Source organism: Anguilla anguilla, chromosome 9, assembly GCF_013347855.1.
Source record: "Anguilla anguilla isolate fAngAng1 chromosome 9, fAngAng1.pri, whole genome shotgun sequence".
Classification (NCBI taxonomy): Eukaryota; Metazoa; Chordata; class Actinopteri; order Anguilliformes; family Anguillidae; genus Anguilla; species Anguilla anguilla.
In genome coordinates this window covers 38,197,386-38,222,644 of record NC_049209.1, presented here as the reverse complement: position 1 = coordinate 38,222,644, position 25,259 = coordinate 38,197,386, and the positions used below count along the sequence as shown (strand labels likewise).

The following is a 25,259-nucleotide window of genomic DNA, read 5'->3' as shown; positions in this document are numbered from 1 at the left end:
ATTACCCAGGAGGAATGTAATGCCGGGCACTGGTAGGTTTTTACGCACCCCCACAACAACACTTCCAGTGATCAGGTCAGAGATGAGATGGATCCTATGTAAAGGAACATCAACAAAACCCATCTCCAACCCTCTCACCAGTACATGCGTGCCAGTGAACGTTTTCTCAGAAAGGGGAAGCACACCATCCAACAAGAAGGACTGGTCTGCTCCCGTGTCACGGAGAATGCGCACTGGCATGTTTTCCTGCAGACCTGACAATGATACATAGCCATCCGTGATAAATGGTGCATACTCCGTTTGAGTGTCACAATGCTCATAATTACGAGTCTGAGAATCTTGATCCTTAAAAAACTCAGTGTTTGACCCGACCATGTCGAAAGGAGACTGAGAGGAAACAACCAAACCCATAGGTTTAACATCTTTCTTCCTCTTTTTAAGGATAAAACAATCTGCAATCAGATGTCCTGTCTTTTTGGAGTATTTACAGAATAAATCTGTCGTATCGGGAGTAGAACTGTTACTTTTAACAGCCACAGTAGCCTCCGCAGGACGAACCTCAGAACGGGGAAAACCCGAAAATCTGGGCTTATACTTATCATGGTGTCTCTTCTCACTAAATGTGACCTTATGAGTCAAGATAAACTCGTCAGCTAGCACAGCAGCATCAGAGAGTTTCAGTACTTTGTGCTCATGCAAATGGGTGGCTACAACATCAGGCACACAGTTTTTGAACTCCTCTATGAGGATCAGCTCACAAAGTTGATTTTTTGTTTCTACCTTTTTAGAAGTACACCACCGATCAAACAAGATCTCCTTCTCACGGGTGAAATCCACATAGGTATGTTTATTTTGTTTCTTACAGTTCCTGAAGCGCTGCCGATAGGCTTCCGGCACTAGCTCATAAGCACGCAGTATTGCACGTTTAACCAACTCATAATCCCGACTTTCATCGGATGGCAAAGAAGCATAAGTACTCTGGGCCTTCCCAGTTAACACACATTGCAACATAAGAGTCCATACGTTATTAGGCCATTTCAAAGAGGTGGCCACACGCTCAAAATGAGAGAAATACGTCTCCACGTCTTTTTCAAAAAATGGAGGTACCATTTTAATGTGTCTGCCCACATCAAAAACAGAAGGAGAGGCTGGAAGTGAGGAGTTTAGTCTCAAGGCTTCTAGGTCTAATTTTTTCGCCTCAATTTCCAGCTTTTTTGATTCAATTTCTAATTTCTTTGACTCAATATCAAGCCGTTTTAGCCTCTCCAGTCTTAACGACTCATCACTGACCCCTGTGGGTTGAAAAAGAAATTCAGTCTCAAACTCCTCCTCCTCCACCTTCTCAGCCATATTTGAAAGTTCTGGGAGAATGTTTAAATCAATGAGAATAGCCTTTACTGTAGCTTTAACGTTTTCCTTAATACGCTTCTCACCGGCAGTAATTTCAATATTATAATGGTGTGCAAGTACCAACAACTCCGCTGTCTTTAGTTAAATACTCAAGTGCCTCCTCTGAAGGAGCCTCAATAAATTAATTAACTCTGGACATGTTCAGTTAATTAAACAGACGGGTTAAACAAACGGAATGCAATGGGCACTGTCTGCAGGGGATTAACACACCACGCAAAAACAAAATGCGCAACACAGCACATAAGGAAATTAGTAACACCGTGATCACAGACGGAACCAGTGGCATTAACAAGTTCTGACACCACAGAACAACGTGACTTAAGGAATAACCTACCGTCACTCAAATCCATAAACAAAACGCCGGATCAGGCGAATGTTTACTGATAGTAGCATAGAAGTGGCAAATACTAATGACTAAAATGTAGCACGCACTAAAACACGGAAGTAGCAAACAAATTTGTCAATACAGGAGTCACAATATAGCTCACGGAAACTTTAGGTATTCAGATCAACCCCAAAGCATTAAAGAGCCAGTAATCGCCAAATGCACAGCACAACAGCAACTTGACGTAAGGGAGTTTCGCTACGAGAATTCGATTACAAGTGCGAGTTCATACAGCCACAAGAACTGCTATAATACCAAACGCAGCAATTAATGAGCTACCTTATTGAACCCCAAGTCTACCATATGCCGTAATTAGAAAAAACTACACAATTGTCCACTCTTCGTGATAACAACCAAACAAAAAATAAACAGACAGCAAGCAATAATTATCAAATGAAGTGGAGAGTATGCCACCCAAGGACAACGTAGATCTGCGTGAAATCGCTCAACCTCCTATTCAACAACATACACCTGTCTCATTTCTCTCTAGTCTTCAATAGCTCGGAGCATATTAAACGTTGAACTCGCGAGTGCAAATGGGGAACCCTCAAGAACCCACACTCCAAAACGAGCCCCCACCGGGACGCTATCAAAAACAAAAAAGATAAAACAAGAAAATGACAAACAACTTTCTAAATCGGGCGAGTACACGCAGGCCACACACTCGGATGCAAATACTCACCACCACCGAGAACCGAAGAGAGGGAGGGCAATCACATACAAGAACAGTGTGGACATGCGACTAATTCTCTAGACTAGCCTACTACCAAATACCAAATCCAAATATCCAGGGGTATAGAATAAAGACCCAGGTTTACACCCCGGACGAGCCCCCAATTATGTTACGGCTAGCCACAGGCAAACCACAACATAAAATGGAGTCGAACAAGAGATTCAACAATAATGATTTAATACAGAATTAATAGACAAGTTTCACAATGCACTTGAGGATAAATACAAGTATCCACGTATCACCACGTAGCAGTACAACAATGAATGAATTAGTACAATGGTAATAAAGACTAGGTAGCAATCAAATGGGGTGATCCTCCAGGCCCGTCTGTGTAGAGGACTCCAGAAGGATCACAGGGCTGTAGTATATGTACTAGAGTCTATCAGGTGCAGTCTATTTGGAACAGGTGTAGATCATCCCACTGCCAATCACCAATTAAGCAATCTAAGAGCAGAGAGAGAGAGAGAGAGAGAGAGAGAGGGAAAGACACGCACCCCACATGCACCAAGAAGTAGGGGCGCACATAACACCTCCCCCGTTAAAAGGATGGGCCTGGAGGATCACCCCATTTGATTGCTACCTAGTCTTTATTACCATTGTACTAATTCATTCACTGTTGTACTGCTACGTGGTGATACGTGGATACTTGTATTTATCTTCAAGTACATTGTGAAACTTGTCTATTAATTCTGAATTAAATCATTATTGTTGAATCTCTTGTTCGACCCCAATTATGTTACGGCTAGCCACAGGCAAACCACAACATAAAATGTTGCACAGCTAACGCTAGCTACCGGACCATTTCAAGAAAGACAACATTAGTTTAGACAACGTTGCGCACAGTATCCATCTCTCGTATCAGGTAACGTTGCGTTAGCTAGCTAGCAAATGTAATTAACACAATCTAATGTCGGCTAACAATTAGAAAAAAACGCTAACTAACGCTACCGACCGGTACCGACCTCGCAAACCGTCTCTCGAATGCAATGCTACCTTGTTGCAACGTTGCAGTGTAGCTAACTTAAGGCCAGTTCAGATCAATGATTCGCAACGAGACTGGGTGCAACTTGCAAAATTCCAAGACGTCTGATTGTAAACGTTATAAAACTGCACTTGGCGATTTGACAAGGACGGTCTTTTAAAACCTCAGGGCAGGCAACGGCTCTGCTACTAGCCAGTTCACACCGCTGCAATTTTCTCTGCAACATTCTAAAACCGTTTCGCCTCGTTGCGAATCATTGAACTGAACTGGCCTTAACGTTACCGTTAATTACATTGCAGTGTCTCGCGCTGTTTGTTTCCCGCTGTATGCAAATTTATTCGACCTTTGTGTGGTGTGACGTTAAGGCTGCGTGACTGGTTTGTCTACTGTGCCTTGGTAGCCAATCACGGCGAACCTGGGGTTTTGACAAAAGCAGGTTTCGCCCAGCTATCTTGGTCAGTCTACGAATTGCTGTTGAAAAGATGTCACAAATAAAGAAAAGCTCCCCGGGAGCGATTCGAAAGCAGCCAAGCCCGTCTCCGTCTCTGCTTCCTCGCGAAACCGCCACATTGGTGTCCGGAAGTGGGATTCAGTTAGCTGAAGTGGAGAAGGCGATCCGAGAGCTGGAAGAGAGACTGGGGGTACCGAGGCAGCGGAAGACCGAGGCAGCAAAGACGGCGACGGGTGCCGACCTGCAGATCTCGGTGGCGCAATGAGAGAGGGCCCCCAGACAACCTGACGGAGCCTGTGCTGTTCGACCTACGCGCCCGAGGGAAGCTAGTGCTAGCACGCCAGCCAGCGCTAGCACGCCAGCCAGCGCTAGCATGACAACCAGCACGCCAGCTAGCATGCCAGCTAGCACACAGCCGAAGCTAGCCTGGTTCAGCGGAGCAGCGCAGTGGGAGACGTACCTAGCCCAGCTGCAGCTGGCTGCCCGTCACTGCGGCTGGAGCGAGAGCCAGACGGCGACGCACCTAGCACTCGCCCTGGAGGGCCTAGCACTGCAGGTCCTGCTAGACCTCGATGCTGCCGAACAGGGCGATCTCAAGGTGCTGACGACAGCCTTGGCGGTCAATGCAGAGCAGCCGGGAGAAGCTGAACAGCCGCCGCCATGAAGGAAAAGAGAGCTGGGGGACCGTGGCTGCGGACGTGCGGCTCCACGCACGGCAGGGCTACCCGTCCCTCGACTCGGCAGGGCAGGACGAGCTCGCGCTGCACGCCTTCCTCCAGACCCTCTCCCCGGAACGGCTGCGCCAGCACGTCATCCTGACCACGCCCCGCTCCCTAGACGACGTTCTGAAGGAAGCAGAGAGAGCGGAGGACGTCCTCTGCTTGGCCCCAGGGCAGACAACCCGGCCCCGTGTCCGCGAAAGCAACTGCTACGAGGGGGAGGAGGAAGAAGTCCGCTGGGCACGCTCACCCCCAGCACGACGCAGCCGCTGCTATCGCTGCGATGAGCCAAGGCACCTGGCCCACGACTGCCCAGCACCAGCGCCAAAGCCCCGATCGCCACGGCCGGAGGGGAAACAACGCAGGTGCGGCGCTGTGAGGAAACCGCTGTCCCAAGAACCCATCCTCAATCAGGAGCAGCCTGCTGCGCCTGAAACCAGTTCGGCCCCACTCGCAAAAGCAAATATTCCATCTGCCTTCGTGAAGGCAGGAACCGAGCAAAGTCCTTCCATTACGAGAGCCGAAAGCAAATTCCAGCCCGCCCTTTTCAGGGCAGGAGAGCAGCCTGCCCTTTTCAGGGCAGAAGAGCAAACCATCCAACAGCGAGTGGGCCGACTGGGGGAGGCGGGCGGGCTATACCTGCATTGTAGGCTGGAGCACACTTAAGAAATAATTTCATTTACCAAGCTTTTATTTGAAATACTCTAGCCGGAAGTGTCCAATTATTGCCAGCAACAATTGCCAGCAACATAGACAAGTGGGGAAGAGGAGGTTGTCTGGAAGGGATAGGAAGAAGGAATCCATGATATCAAGGATGAGGTTGGGGCATACAGGACTGAATTGGACATTGAAAATTATGGGTAAATGTCTGACGTGGCTGTGTGATTACTACCAGGAATGGAAATAAGTGACCCACATTTTGGAGGAATGTCGTAAATATGTGAGGGAGTGGGAGAGGCTATGTAGTGCCCCGAGGGAACATGGCATTCAGGATTTAAAACGTGGAGGGCTGTTGAAGAAGGCATCTGGAAATGTGCTAAACAGGCATCTCTTTAGCTTCTTTAGGAAAACGGGACTAGTTAGGAGAGTGTAGGATAAGTTATTTCGGTCATAGTGTAGTTGCTTTTCTGTTTAAATTACTGATTGCTGGTTAAGGTGAGTTTGGGTATGTTTATTCTATTTGTTTATTTGTTTTCTTTCTTTGAGTAGGATGGTGTTGTTTTGCGGATAGTTATGTTTTCTTTTTTAACTTCTGTGTATTATTCATTTGGGGGGTAGTCACAGCTGTCTTTGTGTCACACTCCACCCCAGTAGGTGGCGGTAATACGCCAATGGAGGAGGAGGAGGCGGAAGAGGAAGAGGAAGAGGAAGAAGAAGAAGCAGAAGAAGAAAAATAAGAAGAAGAAGCAGAAGAAGAAAAATAAGAAGAAGAAGCAGCAGCAGCATCATTATCATCATCTTCTCGTGTGTTTCACAGCACTGTAGTCCTGCTCACGCTTCATTGTATTTTGCTGAGCTGGAATTTTCACTGTAGTAGCATTTTAGTGGCGGCTGTCTTGTTTCCATTTTTATAACTTCCGTGTGCAGTGCTTATCTTATTTAGCTAGCTGACATTGGACACGTACAATCCTTTGGCACCCATAGCCCGTGAAGTATGTAAGTATCACATTTTAAATTAACCAAGACTGCAGCTTATAGCCAGCACGAGCAAACATTTCTTTATATATACATTCTCTTGTCCATTTGTTTATCTGTTTCGCTAACGTTATCTAGATGTGTAGATAGTGCTTGACATCAGTAGTATATTGTCTACTTCGCTAACTGCTTTTAGAAGACCACTAGGTGTTTTTCAGTAGTAGGGAGGTCGAACGTTCTGCCTAATTGTAATCATAATGGGAGTTCCACGCACAAAATAAAACAAAATTGGCACCTGGGCTCACTTGAACAGGTAATTTGACAGGGTAATATACAAAATCGGAGTAGATAGAGCAGTCAGATCGTTTCAAAAGTGCACTGATAGTTCAGCGATGTTAGTTTTTACTTTAGAAATCAGGAATTATAATGCGAACGTGACTGTTTACGAGCATTTGTGCCTGTACTTAACGGGGTCATTATAAAAAATCTAAACACATTATAGGCATTATTGCTCATTTCACCACAAGAAAAACTCAGTGAAATGTTTATAATGTTAATTGGTTATTAGTTATTGATACGTTGTCATAAAATTTTTCCCGACCGTGAAGAATGCCTTTTTTACATTTTTAACAAATGTGGCTCCAGAGTAATTCTATCGTTTCCGTCGCAACACTTTCGACACAAGCGATATCGGAAGCGCTATCCTAAAATTTCTTGGAAAGTGCCTGACCCGCAATCGTAGAAATGTGTTAACACGGCGGCATAATTGCATCGAGAAATACCAGCGTTGGGAAAGAGGCTATATGTTGTAAATGCATTTAGATAAAACTTACTACACATCAAATTAAATAAATAAAAAAACATTTGTCAGTCACGCTTAATCTGTTTATAGTACCATCATAGCGAGGAGTGTTTTAAACCACATAGCGCTGCATCTCCTTAGAAAGAAAAGGGGAACTAAAAAGTGTAGGCTATATGAGAACTTTAAATATAGACCCACTAGTCAGACTTTGACAACTTTGGGACTAAACTGGCTCACGTTTTAGTTAATAAAACTCAAAAGTAACTTGAGTTTTATTAACTCAATCCAGTCAGAACTAGTGGCTTAATAGCCTACTAGTTCTGTAATTTAGTATAATTTTCTGGAGCATACATCAGTATACTTCATGTTCTAAAAGTTGTAAGTTGTCCAAGCATAATTCAGGGGTGTATCCATAGTTAGTGCATAAGAAATTGAAGTGAGCCTCAGCCATATTCTTGGATTCATGAAACTGTCTGCACAGGCAAACATGTCGTTATAGAGAAATCATTGAAAATGAATGGAAATAGTACAGCACCTTATTCCTGAACTCTCCTCAGTTTCAGAAACAACACAAATATACATCCCAGTTCAGTGCTTTGGTAACTTTATATACTAAGAGACATGAATATGTATTCATGTCTCTTAGTACATAAAGTTACCAATATGTCATTGTCTACTTCTAAATCTTTTGGAACTGCTCAGGTGTCTGAACCATTTGTACTGGTTGGGATGGATCTTGCTGGGAAACTGGCAGCAACTCCAAGAGGCAATATGTACATATGCCTCATGGTTGACCACAAAACAAAGTGGGTTTGAGGCATCCACTAAAGCCGCGTTTCCACCGCAGGAACTATACCCCGGAACTAGGAACCTTTTGAGGAACTCAGTGCGTTTCCACCGCAGGAACTAGGGTCTAAATTTAGTTCTGGGGGCTTTGTTTTACCCCCCAAAACGTTCCTGCTCGGGGGGTAGTACTTTCCGAAAGTACAGGAACCTTTTGGGTGGAGCTTGCAGCGCTGAACATTTCTGATTGGTCGAGTACTCGTAGCGTTTGTGTTGTATTTATTTTCCGCCATTACCCGCCATGTTTTGAAAATATGCAGCGGCAAACCAATTTATTTTCATAATAACTTCAAATCAAACTTGTATGTTATGCGGCGCAGTAGCCTACTTTTGGTTATAGCCTATCAACGTCTTGGAATTATAACGTGTGCTCTTCTGTTCTTTTCTTGCTTTAGTATTCGTTTTATAAAATGCTAAGCATTCGTGCTGGGACAGCATATTACGTAGGCTACCAAAACATTCAAACGGATTAATTCGGTTGCTGAATATTTTCTTCCGGATTTTCTTTGTTAGCCCGTTGTAATTGACTCAAAACGTTTGATACAGTTATGTGAGGTATGCGGTAGTTCTGCATAATTAACATTGGTGATACAGTACAAGCAAACTGGAAATCACCTTCCGCACTTTTTATCCGGGTAAAATATCAGGTTAATTCTAGTAATCTTCCCTTTAGCTTTTTCAGACTGCCGTAATTTGACTCAATTTTACTGCCATTTTTCAATTCCACGAAAAGACCAGGAAGACTATGGACTAATTTATGGTGCATGGTTTGCATCTGGAGGGCACACTTCGCTGCTCGGCTAGCAGTAACTTCGAAGGAAAGCAAACGGTGGCTGTACCACTACTAATTTACATTTTCACGCAAGTCCGAGTTTTCGTTCTATTCTTGTCATTTTGCGATTAGCCTATATGGAATTGACGACGAGAAAGTAATAAAACAGCTAATTGTTTACAACGTGTGCATGTTTTCTGCTGTTAATAAATGTGTTTGAGAGGATATATAAAAATAAATAAATACAAAAGTAACCATATATAGTCATTGTTGGTAACCCGTTGTATATAAGTGGAATAAACCCCTCCGGGCTGTCCCGGTTATTAGAAAATAATGTAGGCTACTTCGGTGGTAGTATGGGGTTACAGAAGAAATCATATGACAGATGGACCGACGACAAAGTCAGTGGGCTAATTTGCCTATTCTTCGCGGTACTTTAGACCCCGGTGGAAACGCAGACAACCATTGGCTGAAGGAACCTTTTAGTTCCTGGTAAAGTAGTTCCTGGGACTGAAAGTTCCGGGTAATTTTGGTGGAAACGCGGCTTAAAGTGATATGCCTTACCAAGCTCAGGATGTAGCATAATGCATTGTGAAATTTTTCTATAGGATTGGAGCTCTTAAAAGAATTCACACTGATAAGGAGGGGGATTTGGGAATTTGGTGCGGTCCTATTATCCTACAACTTGTATAAAGGAACTTTGACAAGATGGGCCCTATAAAGTTTTATAAGCAAAATAATATAGCATTCTTTCTTAAAGTGACGATCTCGAAGATTTCAGTTTCTTTCTCTATGGCGGTGCCAATGGCGAGAAGCGGTAATTGCAGGTGTGTTTTTGGACCTCACTTCTCATAGATCCAACCGGATCCAACCAGTGTCGCCTGTGTGACGTCAGTCAGTTGTCACACCAACTATAACACTTACTATTTACTGAATAAAAAACGGTTGTTATAAAAGTAACGTTATGTACATACTCATTCGTTGTCTAACATTAGGCTAACTCAAGATGTCTTTACACTGCCGAGCCGGGTTAAAATGCCGTAGCAAACCTGGGGCAGAATTAGTGATGATCAATTTCTGCAAACATTCTTTATCCACCGTTTGCCCAGTATGAACATCTTTACACTGCAGAGAAGAATTTGCGGGATTCGCTGTGGCTCGTGCAATTATGTATCTCGTGCACAATAAGCAGTCTTTTTCGTGAATGATTGTTGTGTGGTATTTTTGAAACAACTGCCTTGCAAAATGTTACCCCTGGTGTTTCTGGTTTTGCTAGCTAAACCGTTTGAGAATAAAGCTGAGCTGGGTGTTAAATTAGCAATCAGAACAAGAAGAATGAAACAAAAACAAAGGAGATTTCATCAAAAAGGGCATAAAGGCTGAAGGAACATGAGGAAGCGTAATAAAATAATAACAATGCTAATCCATACTGCCGTATTCTTTAATTTCGTTTTTTCCTGCATGACATCTTCAGAAATCAGACCCAGCTCTGCTCCACATACCCCGGCTTTATTCTGATCATTATAATATATTGATGAACTCGATGGCAATGTCAATAACGGTAACGTTAAGGCCAGTTCAGATCAATGATTCGCAACGAGGCAAAACGGTTTTAGAATGTTGCAGAGAAAATTGCAGCGGTGTGAACTGGCTAGTAGCAGAGCCGTTGCCTGCCCTGAGGTTTTAAAAGACCGTCCTTGTCAAATCGCCAAGTGCCGTTTTAGAACGTTTACAATCAGACGTCTTGGAATTTTGCAAGTTGCACCCAGTGTCGTTGCGAATCATTGATCTGAACTGGCCTTAAGTTAGCTACACTGCAACGTTGCAACAAGGTAGCATTGCATTCGAGAGACGGTTTGCGAGGTCGGTACCGGTCGGTAGCGTTAGTTAGCGTTTTTTTCTAATTGCTAGCCGACATTAGATTGTGTTAATTACATTAGCTAGCTAGCTAACGCAACGTTACCTGATATGAGAGATGGATACTGTGCGCAACATTGTCTAAACTAATGTTGTCTTTCTTCACATGGTCTGGTAACTAGCGTTAGCTGTGCAAATAGCTATGTAATTTAGTAAAGTTACATTGTCATTAAATGTAATACGAAATCTACATCAACAAATAATATGATCTCTCATGTTACACAAAAACTTTTTAGGGTTCCATAACTCCTCCAACCCCCCCTTTCTCTGTTATTGTAACGCATGCAGACACCGGAAAAAACAATACGCCGCTCACACACAAGTGAGTTGAAGAGCGAGCCTGTTGCGTTAGTTCCGCCTACCCTCTCTGGCGGACGAACCACTGATGGGTGATGAAACACGCGTCACTAACTGTGCGCCGCTTGTGATTTTTTCCCGGGAATGTCGCCACAGACACCAAGTTTTTTAATCATGAATTATGATAATAATAATAGTATAAATTAATATAAAAATAGGCTCAATCACCATTGTGTTACCCAATGCAGCGATAGATAGTGACTTAAAAGACATTTATTTTAATGAAAATCTTCGAGATTATTACTTTAAAATAAGAAAGTATGGTATAAAGCATTTGAGTTTTACGAATGGGTTTTTTTTGTAATTACGATGAAAAGGAGACATTCTCTATCTCTGGATTCCGAATTCCCATTAGATAGAATAGTATTCCATAGCCAGCTTAACCTGCTTTCTCCAAGATTGTGTCTACAGTATGGTAGAAAGGATTTTAGTTTTATGAATGGGTGTTTTTTTTTTATTAAGGTGAAAAAAGGGACATGAGCCGGGTCGATTCCAGTCACCAACTGCAATGGCATTTTGAAGCCAGGGGGCTTCCGTTTGAAACAGAGACATTTTGGCACATATTGCGTTTTGAGAGTACACTTCATTAAATGACGCATCCCTCAACAATACCTACCAGTAAATGTGTACAGTATAGTAGTTTTACTGTACGAATACTACAAAATATTGGTTCATGTTGTTGAAGGAAAACAGATAACCCCACCATAAATGTCGCACAGGTGATGATGTGTTTCCCTCCAACGACAGTGATTACATGCGGAGGGAAGCAGCTAATTTTTAAAATCGTATTATAGGAAACAACAGTTATATTCTGGCACATTGACAATTTATATGTTGTTATTTCATTGTACTGTAGCATTTATGAAATTATGAATGAAGAATAAACTGTTAAAATATGTTTTCTGAAAGATCGCCAAAACTGGTTTTACCTCCCTATTTTCATTTGACGTCATGCTAACTTGGCTTGTAAGCGAGTTTGCATAAAATAACAAGGAATAACATTTAGTGGGCTTAGCCTAGCAAATTTAAGGAGGAACTACAATGTTTTATGACTTTTGGGTAATTTAAACACAAATGGGTACTGTAATCACAGCCATTAAAAATGTAAGAGAACGAGTAAAATTAGTTTGAGATTAGAGACTAGCGAGCTCGCTGCATAGATATGCACATTTAACTAGACAGGCAAACACGCCTTCAGCTAACCCATTATGTGGATTATGTGGTGGTGTGTCATTCATAAACGATTTGTTCCTTTTCAACAAATCTTTTTGGAAACAAATAGAACTGACTCACCTCCATGTTGGGATTTGTTCTTTTTGTTCAGCTTTCAGTAAGTTAAATTGGGAACTTGCCATTCACTGAAGCTGCAGCTACTCCTCCTATTTAACCTTTTTCACCTTTGGGCTTGGTTGTCTGTAGTAGCCATTAGCCTACAACAGCATAATCCGCTTGAGCAGGGCGTGCTTTACTCTCTGAGCTCCTCCCGTTGGTGTGACTGAAGCAACAACAGTTCCTGAACTTAAAGCGGTGGGGATCGAATCCGGGAAGGAACTGAACATCCAATTCCTTGGGTCCTGGTACAGAACCGGAACGAGTTTAAGACTAGTCTTTGCAGCTATATGTCTTTTCCTCCCCCTAATGCCTTTGTATTGCACTAGCTTGTTATTCCGGGTACATTTGAGAAACGCTATGGGCTATGAGGAGCCTACTCTATTATTTGCATGATGTAAATAAACCATCGAAAGAGGTCATCAATGTATCATGAAGGAAACAGACACAACTCAGTTACCCAACACAAATGCAAAGCTATTTTACAGTCCATTTGATCCACTATATTACATACGCACCACTATAGCCACAGATGAATAAGAAATTGTCCCACACTACTAATTAATGTGCTTTTCTTAATAAAATGAATAGCCTATAGCTACATTATATTGTCATCAGCAACCCTTCTGTCCTTTGCAAAATGTTTACTAGGCTAACTTGTGTCACTTATTTGTGTGCTAACCGTAAACGCTACTTGAGTAAATGTCACGAAGACATCCCCATATAAGCTATAGGCCTACATTTTTTAAATCGGTGAAATGTTTCAGAAATATCTGTGAATCCCATATCTGTGAATCCCATAACAGTGACGACCTAGGGTTCCTGTAGGAATTCAACAGCACAGTCGCATTTCTTTCTCTAGGAACTAGAGTTAGAAGACGGAATGAGTCACTGCATGACTCGTTCTCGTTCACTTGGAATTGGAGTCACTGAACGAAGAGTTTGAAGTCGGAACCAGTCACTGCATGATTCTCGTTCTTGTTCTTGGGAGTCAGGATTAGAGCTGTGAAGGAATCAGTGAACTTTCTGGGAACTAATCCTTTTAGGAAACTAAGTCAAAGGATTTGTGTCCCTGAAAGGAACTAGAACGCCCACCAATATAACCTAAGCTAGTGAAGTCCAGGCAGTAAGCCTGTATTGTGTGTGTTGAGGGAAAAACATTTGAGCTGCCATTAAAGTGAATGGGGAATATAATTACATTGCATTTATTTAGCAGACACTTTTATCCAAAGCCACCATGTACAAAAAGTGCAAATCATGGTCATTAGACAACTACAAAACAGGTTCAATAAGGTACAATATTAATTTTGTACAGCTATTCATAGCCAAGAACACAGTTCAGTTCACGCAGTGAACATTATTCTGACCTAACTTATGCCAAGCCAAACTAGGGAGAAGAACAAGCTACAATATTAGGACAAATACAAAGAAGGGAGAGGTTCGAAGTGGGGCGGGGAGTTTGTTCCATCACTGGGGAGCTAGGGTGGAGAAGCTCTGTGATCTCTTTACTCGGGTGGGAGGGGGTGCAAGGCGCCCTGTGGCAGAGCAGAGTGGTCAAGCTGGTGTATAGAATCGAATCTTGTCCTGCAAGTAGATAGGGGCCGTCCTGTTGGCTGCAGTGTAAGTGAGGGTCAGGACTTTGAACGTGATCCTGGCAGTGACCGGTAGCCAGTGGAGTGACCTCAGCAGAGGAGTGACGTGGGAGAATTTGGGAAGGTTGAAGATGAGTCGGGCAGCAGCATTTTGAATCAACTGTAATGGCTGTATGACACATTACATTACATTATATTACAGGCATTTGGCAGATGCTCTTATCCACAGCGACGTACAACAAAGTGTATAACCATAACCAGAAACAAGTATGACGAAAACCCTAGAGAGAAGTACCGGTCCAAGTGCAGGGAACAACCGCATAGTTCAACTTGGACCCTGAAGGTTAAACTGTTTAACACTAACACAAACGAGAGCAGCAACAACGCAGTCTATGCAAAACACAAGCTGGCAGGCTTGCAAGTAGATAGTTGCAGTACTCAAGGCGGGAGGTCACCATAGCCTGGACAAGCAGCTAGGTGGAGTGCGTAGTCAGGAATGGTGTTGTACAGAAGGAATCTGTGGGACCGTGATTTTGCCTTTGAGGTCCAGCTGGTTGTCCAGGACCACCCCCAGCCTCTTCGCAGAGTGAGAGGCAGTCACTGTGGTGCCATCAACCGTGATTGAGAGCTCACATAGTAGGGAGGTCATGCATGGGAAAAACAGCAGCTCAGTTTTGTTGAGGTTGACCTTCAGGTGGTGGCTGGCCATCCAGGTTGAGAGGTCAGCCAGGCAGGAAGATATTTTATTATCAACCTGTGAGGCAGTGGGGGGGAAAGAGAAGAAGAGTTTTGTGTCGTCTGCATGACAATGATAGGAGAAGCCATGTGAATTAATAACTGAACAAAGAGATTTGGTGTATATGGAGAACAGCAGAGGCAGACCCCATCCAGGTGACCTGGTAGGACCTATCTGCAAGATGGGAAGCAAACTAAGACAGGGCGATCCCAGAAATGCCCATCTCAGCCAAGGTGGAGAGGAGTATTGTGTGGTTGAAAGTGTCAAATGCTGCAGACAGGTCAAGGAGGATCAGGACAGAGGAGAGGCGTGAAGCTCTTGCAGTGGCGAGTGCCTCCGTCACAGCCAGGAGGGCAGTCTCTGTTGAGTGCCCAGATCGGAAGCCAGACTGGTGAGGGTCTAGCAGGTTGTTCTGATGGAGAAAAGAGGTTAGTTGTTTAAGCACTGCTCACTCAAGGGTTTTGGACAGAAAAGGTAGAAGCGATATGGGTCAATATTTCATTACATCAGAGGGGTCTGAGGTGGGTTTCTTGAGAAGTGGGGTAACGCGAGCCACCGGAGGCAACGGAGAAATTAACAATGGAGGACAGATAGGGAAGAATCTCTCCGGATATAGATTGGAGGACTGTAGATGGGATGAGGTCAAGTGGATAGGTGGTTGTGTGATGAGAAATGATGAGTTGGAGTACATCGGAGTCCTCCAGCCTCTTGAAGGAGGTCAGTGTGGCCATGGGTTTGTCCCGGGGGGTAGGGGGGCTGACATGATGGGCAAAGAAGTTCCGGATTTTAGCCGCCTTCCCTTCAAAGGTGGCCAGAAAGTCTTCTGCGGACAGGGAAGAGGGAGATGAGGGTGGAGGAGGAATGAGGCCAGAAGAGAAGGTGGAGAATAGTTTATGTGGATCAGAGACACATGCACTGATCTTTCATTGGAAAATGAGGTTTTAGCTGATGATATCAGACTTTTGAAAGCAAAATAAAATGTCCTCGATGGTATTTTGAAACTCAATTGACAACCGTCACGTTTCATATGAAAAATTTTTTGAAAAATATGCATTATGAAATCAGTGTATTTTGGAGAATTGCTAGAGTCGCAGGACCCCAGAACACCAAAAACACTGAAATGGGGCCATATTTAAAACTTGCAGCTACTCACAAGCAGCACTGTTCTTACTTTCTGCTGATCTTTATTATAGAAATGGATCATGAAGTTGTGTGGGCATTTGTTTTAGAAGAGGACTTGACTGATTTTGACATCAGGTGATTGAAACCTTGATGTTCACAGATGTGCAGTACTATCCTGTGTAATTTTAAAATATTCTTCTTTCTCACAGTGAGTTTTCCGCAATGGAGAGCCAAGAGCAGCCATACCAGTGGCACATACCCAATCCCTGGGTCTCCACCCCCAGCTTTCAGCTCGACTCACAGAGTAACTTGTTGCCCACAACCTTGACTGCAGTGGATAAACCGTACGATATTCTGGTCCCCAGCCAGGATACTCAAAGCAAACAGCATTGGGAGCATTGTGTACAGGTATGATCAAGGAATCTACCAACAGGCAGGCAGATAAACTTGTGTATAGCAAGATATTCCGTGGGAGTTTGCCAAAAAAAACAAAAAAAACAATCTCTATATCAGGTCTTCCTGAAATATTCCCTAAAGAAACTTCCTATAAATGATTTATATATATATATATATATATATATATATATATATATATATATATATATATATATTTATATTTGCCACAAATTTGTAATTTTGGTCATAAATACTTATTCATGGACTTTTAATCAAAGTGCCCCTTTTTGGTTATCTTTGGCCTTATAGCTGAATCATCAATCAATCAATTAAACTTCATTTATATAGAAACTTTCATACAATTAAATGCATTTCTAAGTGCTTTTCATACAAATGAAAATGATTGAAAAGTAACAATATAAAACAAGAATAAAAAAGTAAATCAAAACAATGGAGATTAGTGCACTAGTGCATCATGTAAGACCCTGTAAAATTTTAAATGTGCATGGTTTTGATCTTGGCATTGTTATAATCCTGATGTGTGATGTGTTCTAAAACTTTCACCCATAATAGACCTGAGTGAACTAGGATACGCAGCATCAAGTGGATTGGGGGTACTGGCAAATGCATGCATGTAGATTATATCCATATAATCCAACACAGATAAAAATATTTTTGTACAACTTCTAATCAGGATGCCCTTATTAAGTACTGTTTGATCCTTTAGAAAAACCCAGTTTATATTCATTTTTTGTTTTTTACCAACTCTACAATATGTGTGTTAAAATGTAAATATTCATCTAAACAGATACTGTAATGCTTAAAACACTGGGTTCTCTGAATTTTGAAATCATCCATAATATAAATATTTTTAAATTGCTGTGAAGTTTCCCTTTAGATTTACTAAAGAGCCAAACTCTTGGTGTTGTATAGGTATGGGGAATGCCCTGCCAAGGCGTAAATTGGCTGGATGGCATACCTGCCATCCCAATAACACTGCCCAATTAATGTTACCATCTATGTGGAATCATTCAGGTTGCTAAAAATATGATTTTCAATATCTCATCAGTTTGCTTGACATTTTGCGGAGGTGTGGGCGGGTTTGAGGACGGAGAAGGAGACGAACACAGAGTCTAGAAGGGCCACAAAAAACCTGCATAGTATACCTTTTAGTCAAAACGGTTCACATTCACCGCTGCGCCTGTACTTAAAACTGCTTTTTAACTAGGCTACTGTAGCTACCCTACATCGCTACATTTCTAAATTAATGTTAGCTAGCCCTATACATACTCGACCAACATAGAAACATTTAGTAGGTTTGTCATGTGCACTAGCCCATTAAAAACACTTCCATTTTAAAAATATGGCATGCACTTTCATTTATTTGTCGGTCATGGTAAAGGAATGTCGATCTGGTCAACTTAAAAAAATCATACACAGCCATTCGGAACTTTTTCGAAACTGTTTTTCTTAAAACCGGAAGGTATGACGATACAGAATTTTATGAAGTTTACCAGCGGCTTGTTTGCAGCTTGATGGCAAGCTGCAGTAGATCGTATGGTATGGTAATTAGGTGGGAGTTAAAATTGTCATTTACCGTGTTATAACTTGACATTTTGGACTTGACTTAACAACTTTCTCTGAAAGAATGGATGTCTCTTAAGGATATTTAATTAAAAATTGACGTGACAAGTTTATTGCATATTGTTGAATTAATGTGTATCCATCGGGTCTGCGTTACCATTAGGGGGTGTTTGGTATGAAGAGGTTTAAAGGTAGCCTGTTATAGAAATGGAAAAATAGTGGGCTCTCAAACTTCATGAGGTCGGGATTGGTGATCTCTAATTTGGTTAATCCAAACAGCCCATGCCACAATTGCAATAAAGTGAGCCTGTGAGAAGTGCATAGATGCCTGAGATGGGGTGCTGAGGAGGCTAGTAATAAGACTTAAATGGCAGTCACTGATTCTTAACATTTGTTCACATTTGAATGCAATTTGCCTACGTTTGTGACCCAGTTACAGAGTTGAAATGGAAATAGAATTTAATGTTGTTTATCTTTAAGAAATTGTGCCGTTACAGGCCTAAACATATCCCATCCAAGGAATATTATATAGAGCTATGAGAAATTGTTAAATGGCAGTTGTGGCAACACAGCAACTGGCTTTTGGGGGAGCAATAAAGGCTGCTTCTGCACATTGGCGGAAGGAGCAAAATCCTACCTGTGTGTGCATCTTGCGCTAGTATTGACAGCGAACAGCTGTTCAGTAGCTACAGCAGCGCATATTGTGGATGAAAAAAACTGGGAAAATAGTAAAAACTGAGGGAGAGATAGAGGGTTTATACGCAGTAATGTTAACGTTAATGTTAAGCTTGTTGTTGTCTGCCTTTGATATCTAGTCATAGTTAACGTTAGCTAGCATAAAGTTGGTCCTAGACGAGCTGACAATTCTCAACCAACAATTACCCATTAAAAAGTTATCTTCATGCAAGCGACTAATCAAATATGTTTACGTTTGATCATTATATTCGGCATGAATACATTTTAATTAGATATTAGCTACTCACCTGAGCATCCGCCATGCTTCATCAGCTCCCGTCCTCTCCAAGTATGGGCCGCAAAAGGCTATTCCTTGCTGCTCACTGATTGGTTGTGAGCTCTTCTTCCTCTGATTGGCTGTAGGTACCATAACTCTGATTGGTGCATACATGTGTGGATTTTTTCCATTGCTACATGGAAAAATAGTGCCAAAATGATTTGTATTTTCGTGTGTCCACAGCTTGAGATTTGTATTTTGCAATTTGCAGTTTGAGATTTGTAAAACAGGATTTGTAGTTTTACAATGCGTAAAAAACGTGTGAGTTGTGAAACACGTATAAATAATATTGGCACTAAATTCACTCCATATGGATACATTCAATTATGATGTCTATTGAATGCCTGGTGGCGCTGTAGTGTATCTGACAAAATTTTGACCTTCAGGAGCCCAGCCCCCTTTAATTCCAGGCTTGGACTTCAGCCTTGGTCTTCGGCCTGAATTGAAGGGTGCATTATTCTGAACAAGGCAAAACTTTCAATAATATTTTACATTCATAGGTGTTCTAGGGTGTTCAGGTTTTTGGCTTGCTGGGCTTTAAATCCATGAAAATGCATGGTGTTGTTAAATGGACATGGTTGACTTGCAGCAAATCAAAATTTGAATGGTGTTGATGGCTTGAAACCATTGGGATGGCAGGTATGCCATGCCACCAAGTTACGCCTTGGCGGGGCAGCATGCCCCATACCTATACAGAACCGAGAGTTTAGCACTTTTCAGGGTTCCCCACAAAAATAATCACAACAGCCACAGACACTTAGCCCTTAAAAACATTAATTTCTGTACATTCAACAGACAGATTTCATAAATATCTTCACATGTCCACACAATAAAGCCCCAAACTAAGGGGATTTTGCATTTTCTCCTTCTTCTTCCTGCTACCTAGCCCACAAACAAAATGTCTCCCCATTGGACATTTTACCACCAATTTAACACCAGCCAATCCTTCACCTACATGAGCCAATCACATCGCATACACACGCAAAATAGACATATCTTTTTACTCTAAAATGGTCATGGTCTATGGATCATAGGGTCCCAGGTTCAAGCCCCTCCTGGAACAAGTTTCTTTAACCTGCTTTTTTCCTCACTAATAATTCTCTATTACTTCTCAATTATTTATTTTGCACCACATCTACCTAGCGTTCACGGAACGTGTACACTGCATTATGACGTACCATCTACACGTTCAGTTAACCATCTACAATATTGCCAGGCCATGTGGATTCAACGGGAGCTCTTCTATTATCACCCAAGAAATTTCCCAGTTGTAATAGCTAGTCCGTTCGTGGCTGAGTGGTAAATTTCACAGTCTACGGATCATGAAGTCACAGGTTGAAGCCCCGCCGGAAGTAAGTTTCTTAACCTCTTAAGGAACAAGCCAAATTTTGCCAATCCTTGCCCATTTAGGGGGTACCCTATTTAAAGCTTTATAACTCCAGACGTGAACACCACAGAGACTTGAAAAATGGCTTAAATGAAGCAAGACATTTGTACAATTTACAATACTAACACAGATTAGTTTATATTCATAATTTTTGAAGAAATAAAGTGCCACAAATGCAATTGTTTTGACAAAAAATCCAAAATAAATTTGTACTTTTTAAGTTTGCAATGAAATACTGCAAGATTGAATATATGCAGGAGGTTAAACTATACATGTGCTAGGTCAAAAACTTCTTGACCACAAGTTCATAAAATCTAAGGGTGGATATGTAGAACTACTATAGATGTATGAAGCAAAAACTAAGCAGTGTACCCAGCATCTCCAAATCTATCCAAAATGTCTAAATTATGCATTGCTGTAAATCATAACATATCCACGTATTTCACTACAAATCAACTGTTTTGACTCAAGAAAATCACTGTTGCATAATTTTCAAATGGGAATTACAAGCTTTCAGTCAGTACAGTGGTCTAAAATAGCTAGGTGTCCAGAAACATATCCAAAATCTCTCCAAAATTGAATAAAATGTTTTTTGTCCATTATAAAGCATATAAATGAGCCCCTTATGAGGGTTTAAGATGAAACATTGCTATCAGATTAAAAAAATAATGCAAAAACATTGTCACACAATGCGGTACAGTACCTAAATGTGTAATAATTAACTCGTGTGTATTTCTATACTCTGTACTCTCGTATGTTTTATTGTATGGGGATGAGACAACATGAAAACAATTTTCACCCGTCCACCACGTTTTGGCAATGTTCCAGCTCTGACGTCATCACTGTTGCATGCTTCACAAAAACTATTACACTTCCGTCTAACGCTTACATTACAGTGTGAAATATTTACATTATATAACACCACTAACCTATTTAAAAATACTCAATTTCAAAAAGAACGTATATAACCGAAATATTTTGAACGATAATACTTACATAGCAATGGTGAAATCTCCTCTATGTTCAGTAGATAGAGACAGAGAGACAGTATCAATTATATTGTTCTATTCGCTTCTGTTTTGCTCCAGAAAACGATGTCAGCTAGGTCTATCAGCAAACATATGGCTTAGCTATGTTCAGAAGTCCTCAATAATAATAGTATTTTCCAAGAAATTACGAAATATCCTTGAACATGTTTCGTTAGGTGCATCGTATTTGTCTGCTAACAGAGTGTGATTGCGTAAGTGAATGCTATGCTAAGAATATTTTCTGTTACGCTGACCTATAAAACGCTATTCCGAAAGCAGAATTAGACATGTTATACATCGTTAGAAAGCTTATACTCTCGCCTACCGAATAAATGAATTGTAAATCTAGTCAGACTGTACTAAAAAGGGCGACGACGCCGTAAACAACAGGTGTGGTGTTACGCACAGCTATTTTGGAAGATACCCAGGCGTCACAGATGCGCCTATATTTCCCAAACGGATTGTCCAAGACAATATATGACCACGCAGTTTCAAAAGGGACATCTCTACACGTAAAACCAACAGTAAGGTTTTATATTTATTCAATATTTAGTCCCAGATATTGACTGTAGAATGACATGGTGTCATTTTTAAAAACTTTTTCTCGTTTATTTCGTTATTCAGTGAGCAGCGTTTTCACTGCTGTATAGGCATATCTTCGGGCTATTGTCGGGTTTATCTTGTTGCTATGACGGAATACGATTTTTTAGTGGTGAAAGAATATTTTTATGAATGCCAAGATAGACAATATTGTCCATTATGTCAAGGGTGGGGGGTGTTTTTTAGATGAGACTGCAGGGAGGGGGTGTGTGTTAAATGAACGACGGGAGCGACAATGGTGGGGCTGCGAAACTCCGTTTTCGGCATAGTTGTCATGTATCGTCTACTAATGAAACGGAAACAACGCGTTTCTGTTTTCATCTCACACTTTGGTTGCAGTAGCACCGAATGTTTGAGTTTAGTAATTTAGGCACGCGGGCGTGCCCACCACTAGGGGCTGTGCGCTAAGAGGTTAAACAAGCTTTTTTGCTTGACAATTGCTCAACAATTGCACCACATCTACCCGGCGTTCAACGAACGTACATACTGCATTATGACATATCATCTGCACGTTCACTTACCCGGCTACAGTATCGCCTGGCCATATGAATTCAACCGGAGCTCAGCTGTGCTTACTGGCATGTGTTCTTCTTTAAAACCACAGACACGACTGAAAAATTTCACGCATTGAACAGCTATGTCATGGTGGTGAAGACTGGAAAACGTAAAATCGAAGGATCGAATCCCGCCTCACCCTCAGGCAAATACTTTCATATTTTACACTAACGTTTTCTTACACTTATATTTCCTTTACTAAAAGTCACTCACGGCCAGCCATATGCATTTCATGACGGCAAATGTATTGATTTTCTTAAAAAGTTACACCAGCTGACCACTGTGCCATTTCTATATTTCTTCACTTGGCTACTGTAGAAAATGTTCTTATCAGCAAATGTCACTTTTCTACATTCATGTTACCTCGCCCTGTTTTCTATCTACCCACATACAAACAATTACTTTGAATGTACTGTCTGCAACTCCCCATTAAAACATTACATTTAAAATCAGGACTCAAACATAATTATAACTACTAGTACTGAACATGACAAAAGTACTTCAGTGCAATACATTTCCTTCGCAATATCACACGTTACTTTATCCACCGCTTTAACAAGTGATTTCTTATACTGTCTGTTATATACACCGTTTGATAAGCAAGCTCATCTCGCTCATGGTTACTTCATTTACTTTCAACTATAGTCTGTGATCATGTCACAACTCACCTACATACCCATTCTGCTAAAAACATATTGTTTCAACTACTAAATTTCATAATTTATCCTAATTTCTCTCATACTATTGTTATTTTATAATTTGCAAAGATTGCTGGGACATACATGTCTGCTCCTATTCTCCACTATCAAGTGTTCCGGTTCTACTACTTCCAATTCTCATGTAAGGTCACTTATGTACCTAAGAAAAACAGCGAAGAGGACTCCTACTCACAGATAAGCGTATCAAAATACCTTCTAAACCTAACAAACACTAAAAGTGCATCTCCTCGAAATAACAGAAAACGGAGCATGACAGAAGGGTACACAAGTTGCGACCTAGGGAGCTCTAATTCTACAAGCTTGCTGATAATTTTGTCAATCAAGGCTCGTTGGATGGCCATCAAATCCGTGAGTACATACACTGGGCATATTTCAGCTGCGTTTCTGATGCGTTTATACTTACACCACCGCACCCTTTGTCACAGCCAATAGGATCAGTAACTAAAGTGACTTGTGCGTTTAGATCTACGGGAAAGACATCAGTAAATAGGGTTGTAAATTATAGTCAAAAGTGCATATTTGATAACCGTGATGCTTGTGCATTACTGCGATATGTAATGAAACAGTAGAGCTGAGACAGCGCTCTCCACCACCATCATCCAAACACTAAATGAGGGAATATCTTTTGGAAGAATGGTGTTACATCCCTCCAATAGAGTTCCAGATACTTGTAGAATCTATGCCAAGGTGCATTGAAGCTGTTCTGGTGGCTCGTGGTGGCCCAACACCTTACTAAGACACTTTATGATGGTTTTTTCTTTAATTTGTCACCCAACAACATTGTATGGCCAAAAATATTAGGCCACCTGTAGTTTTAAAATAACCTTTAGAGAAGAATTCAGTTAGTAAATGCACATTTACTGAATTACAAACCAAGTGTAAACATGTTTTTTTCCCCCATTTCTCGCAACAATAACTCTAAAAGATGAGTTTTACATAAAAATAATCTTAAGACACGACTTTCCTTAAAATAGCCTCCTTCGGCTTAATTACAATTAATTATTGGAAGTCTATCCAATCATTTTGCTAAGTGGGAGGTGAAGCGGTAATTAAATTATGTGAAATCACACGTGGCTAAACAAACATGCATTGGGGTGGTGGGTATGCCAAGTTATGGCTACTGCTTGGTGGGGCGGCATGCCCCATACCTATACAGCACCGAGAGTTTGCCACTTTTCAGGGTTCCCTACAGAAACAACCATAATGACCACAGACTCTCAGCCCTTAAAAACATACATTTCTGTACCTTCTGACCCCTTTTCAACAGACATATTTCACAAACAACAATAAAGCCCCCAATTTGGGGATTTAGCGTTTTTTTCCTTCTTCTTTTTCCTGCCACAAATGCTCAGAGCCTACAAAGAATATGTCTCCTCATTGGTATTTTTTACGTTCATCAACCAATGAAAACATCGGAGACACACACAAAATGAACATGTAGTTTTGCAGAAGTTTGCACGTTTAAAACGGTAAAACTTTTCACCTCTGACGTCTGCTTCCCTCATAGCTGACTGGCTAGTGCCTATGCCCTTGGAACATTCCGCACGACTGACCCGGGTTCAAATCCCCCCTCCAACTGAAGCAAATCTCAACCATTATGCTACCTTGCTGGCTAACAAAAAATACAACATTTAAAATATTGCTTTTACATCTGTACAATCTTTGCGGGAAACTCATTCACATTTTTGAAATCCAAATAAAATACACCCACACTTTACACAGTTCCGCTTTCTGCATTTTCAACGTGTTTAACGATAGCTACCTTGCTAACAAGACGTCAGACCTACTGTATAACATTAGTACACATACAGGCGCCTCAGAAACCGAGCTCTAACATCTCTGTTACGATTCGGTCCAGTTAGTAACGTCACCGGTCGTTTAGAAACTGCTGCAAGTTAATGATTTCACACAAGGTATGTCCACTTTCTTTAACTCAGAAACGTTTCTCGTTCATCGCTGCCCCTGTTCTCATAACTACTTCTTAACTAGGGTAGACTACTGGAGCTAGATTTAAACCTGCAACGCCACATTTCTAAATTCATGTTACCTAGCCCTATACATCCTCTACCAACATACAAATAATTAGTAGGCCTGTCGTTTGCAATAACCCATTAATAACACTTACATTTTAAATATGACATGCACTTTCATTTATTTGACATTCATGGTAAAGGAAAATGTTAGTACATGACA

General features: G+C 41.4%; 1 protein-coding gene across 2 annotated transcripts in view; it reads left to right on the top strand.

Moving 5' to 3' along the window:
* Window positions 1-6,061: 6,061 nt before the first annotated feature.
* rnf214 (ring finger protein 214) overlaps window positions 6,062-25,259 on the top strand; it is a 68,769-nt gene continuing 49,571 nt past the window's right edge. The window contains exons 1-2 of one of the 2 annotated variants that reach the window (XM_035432392.1): window positions 6,062-6,336; window positions 15,995-16,193. In XM_035432392.1, coding sequence (XP_035288283.1) covers window positions 16,008-16,193 — 186 coding nt within the window. In that variant the 5' untranslated portion in view covers window positions 6,062-6,336; window positions 15,995-16,007. The remainder of the gene's footprint in view (window positions 6,337-15,994; window positions 16,194-25,259) is intronic. The other variant, XM_035432393.1, reaches the window with a different exon arrangement.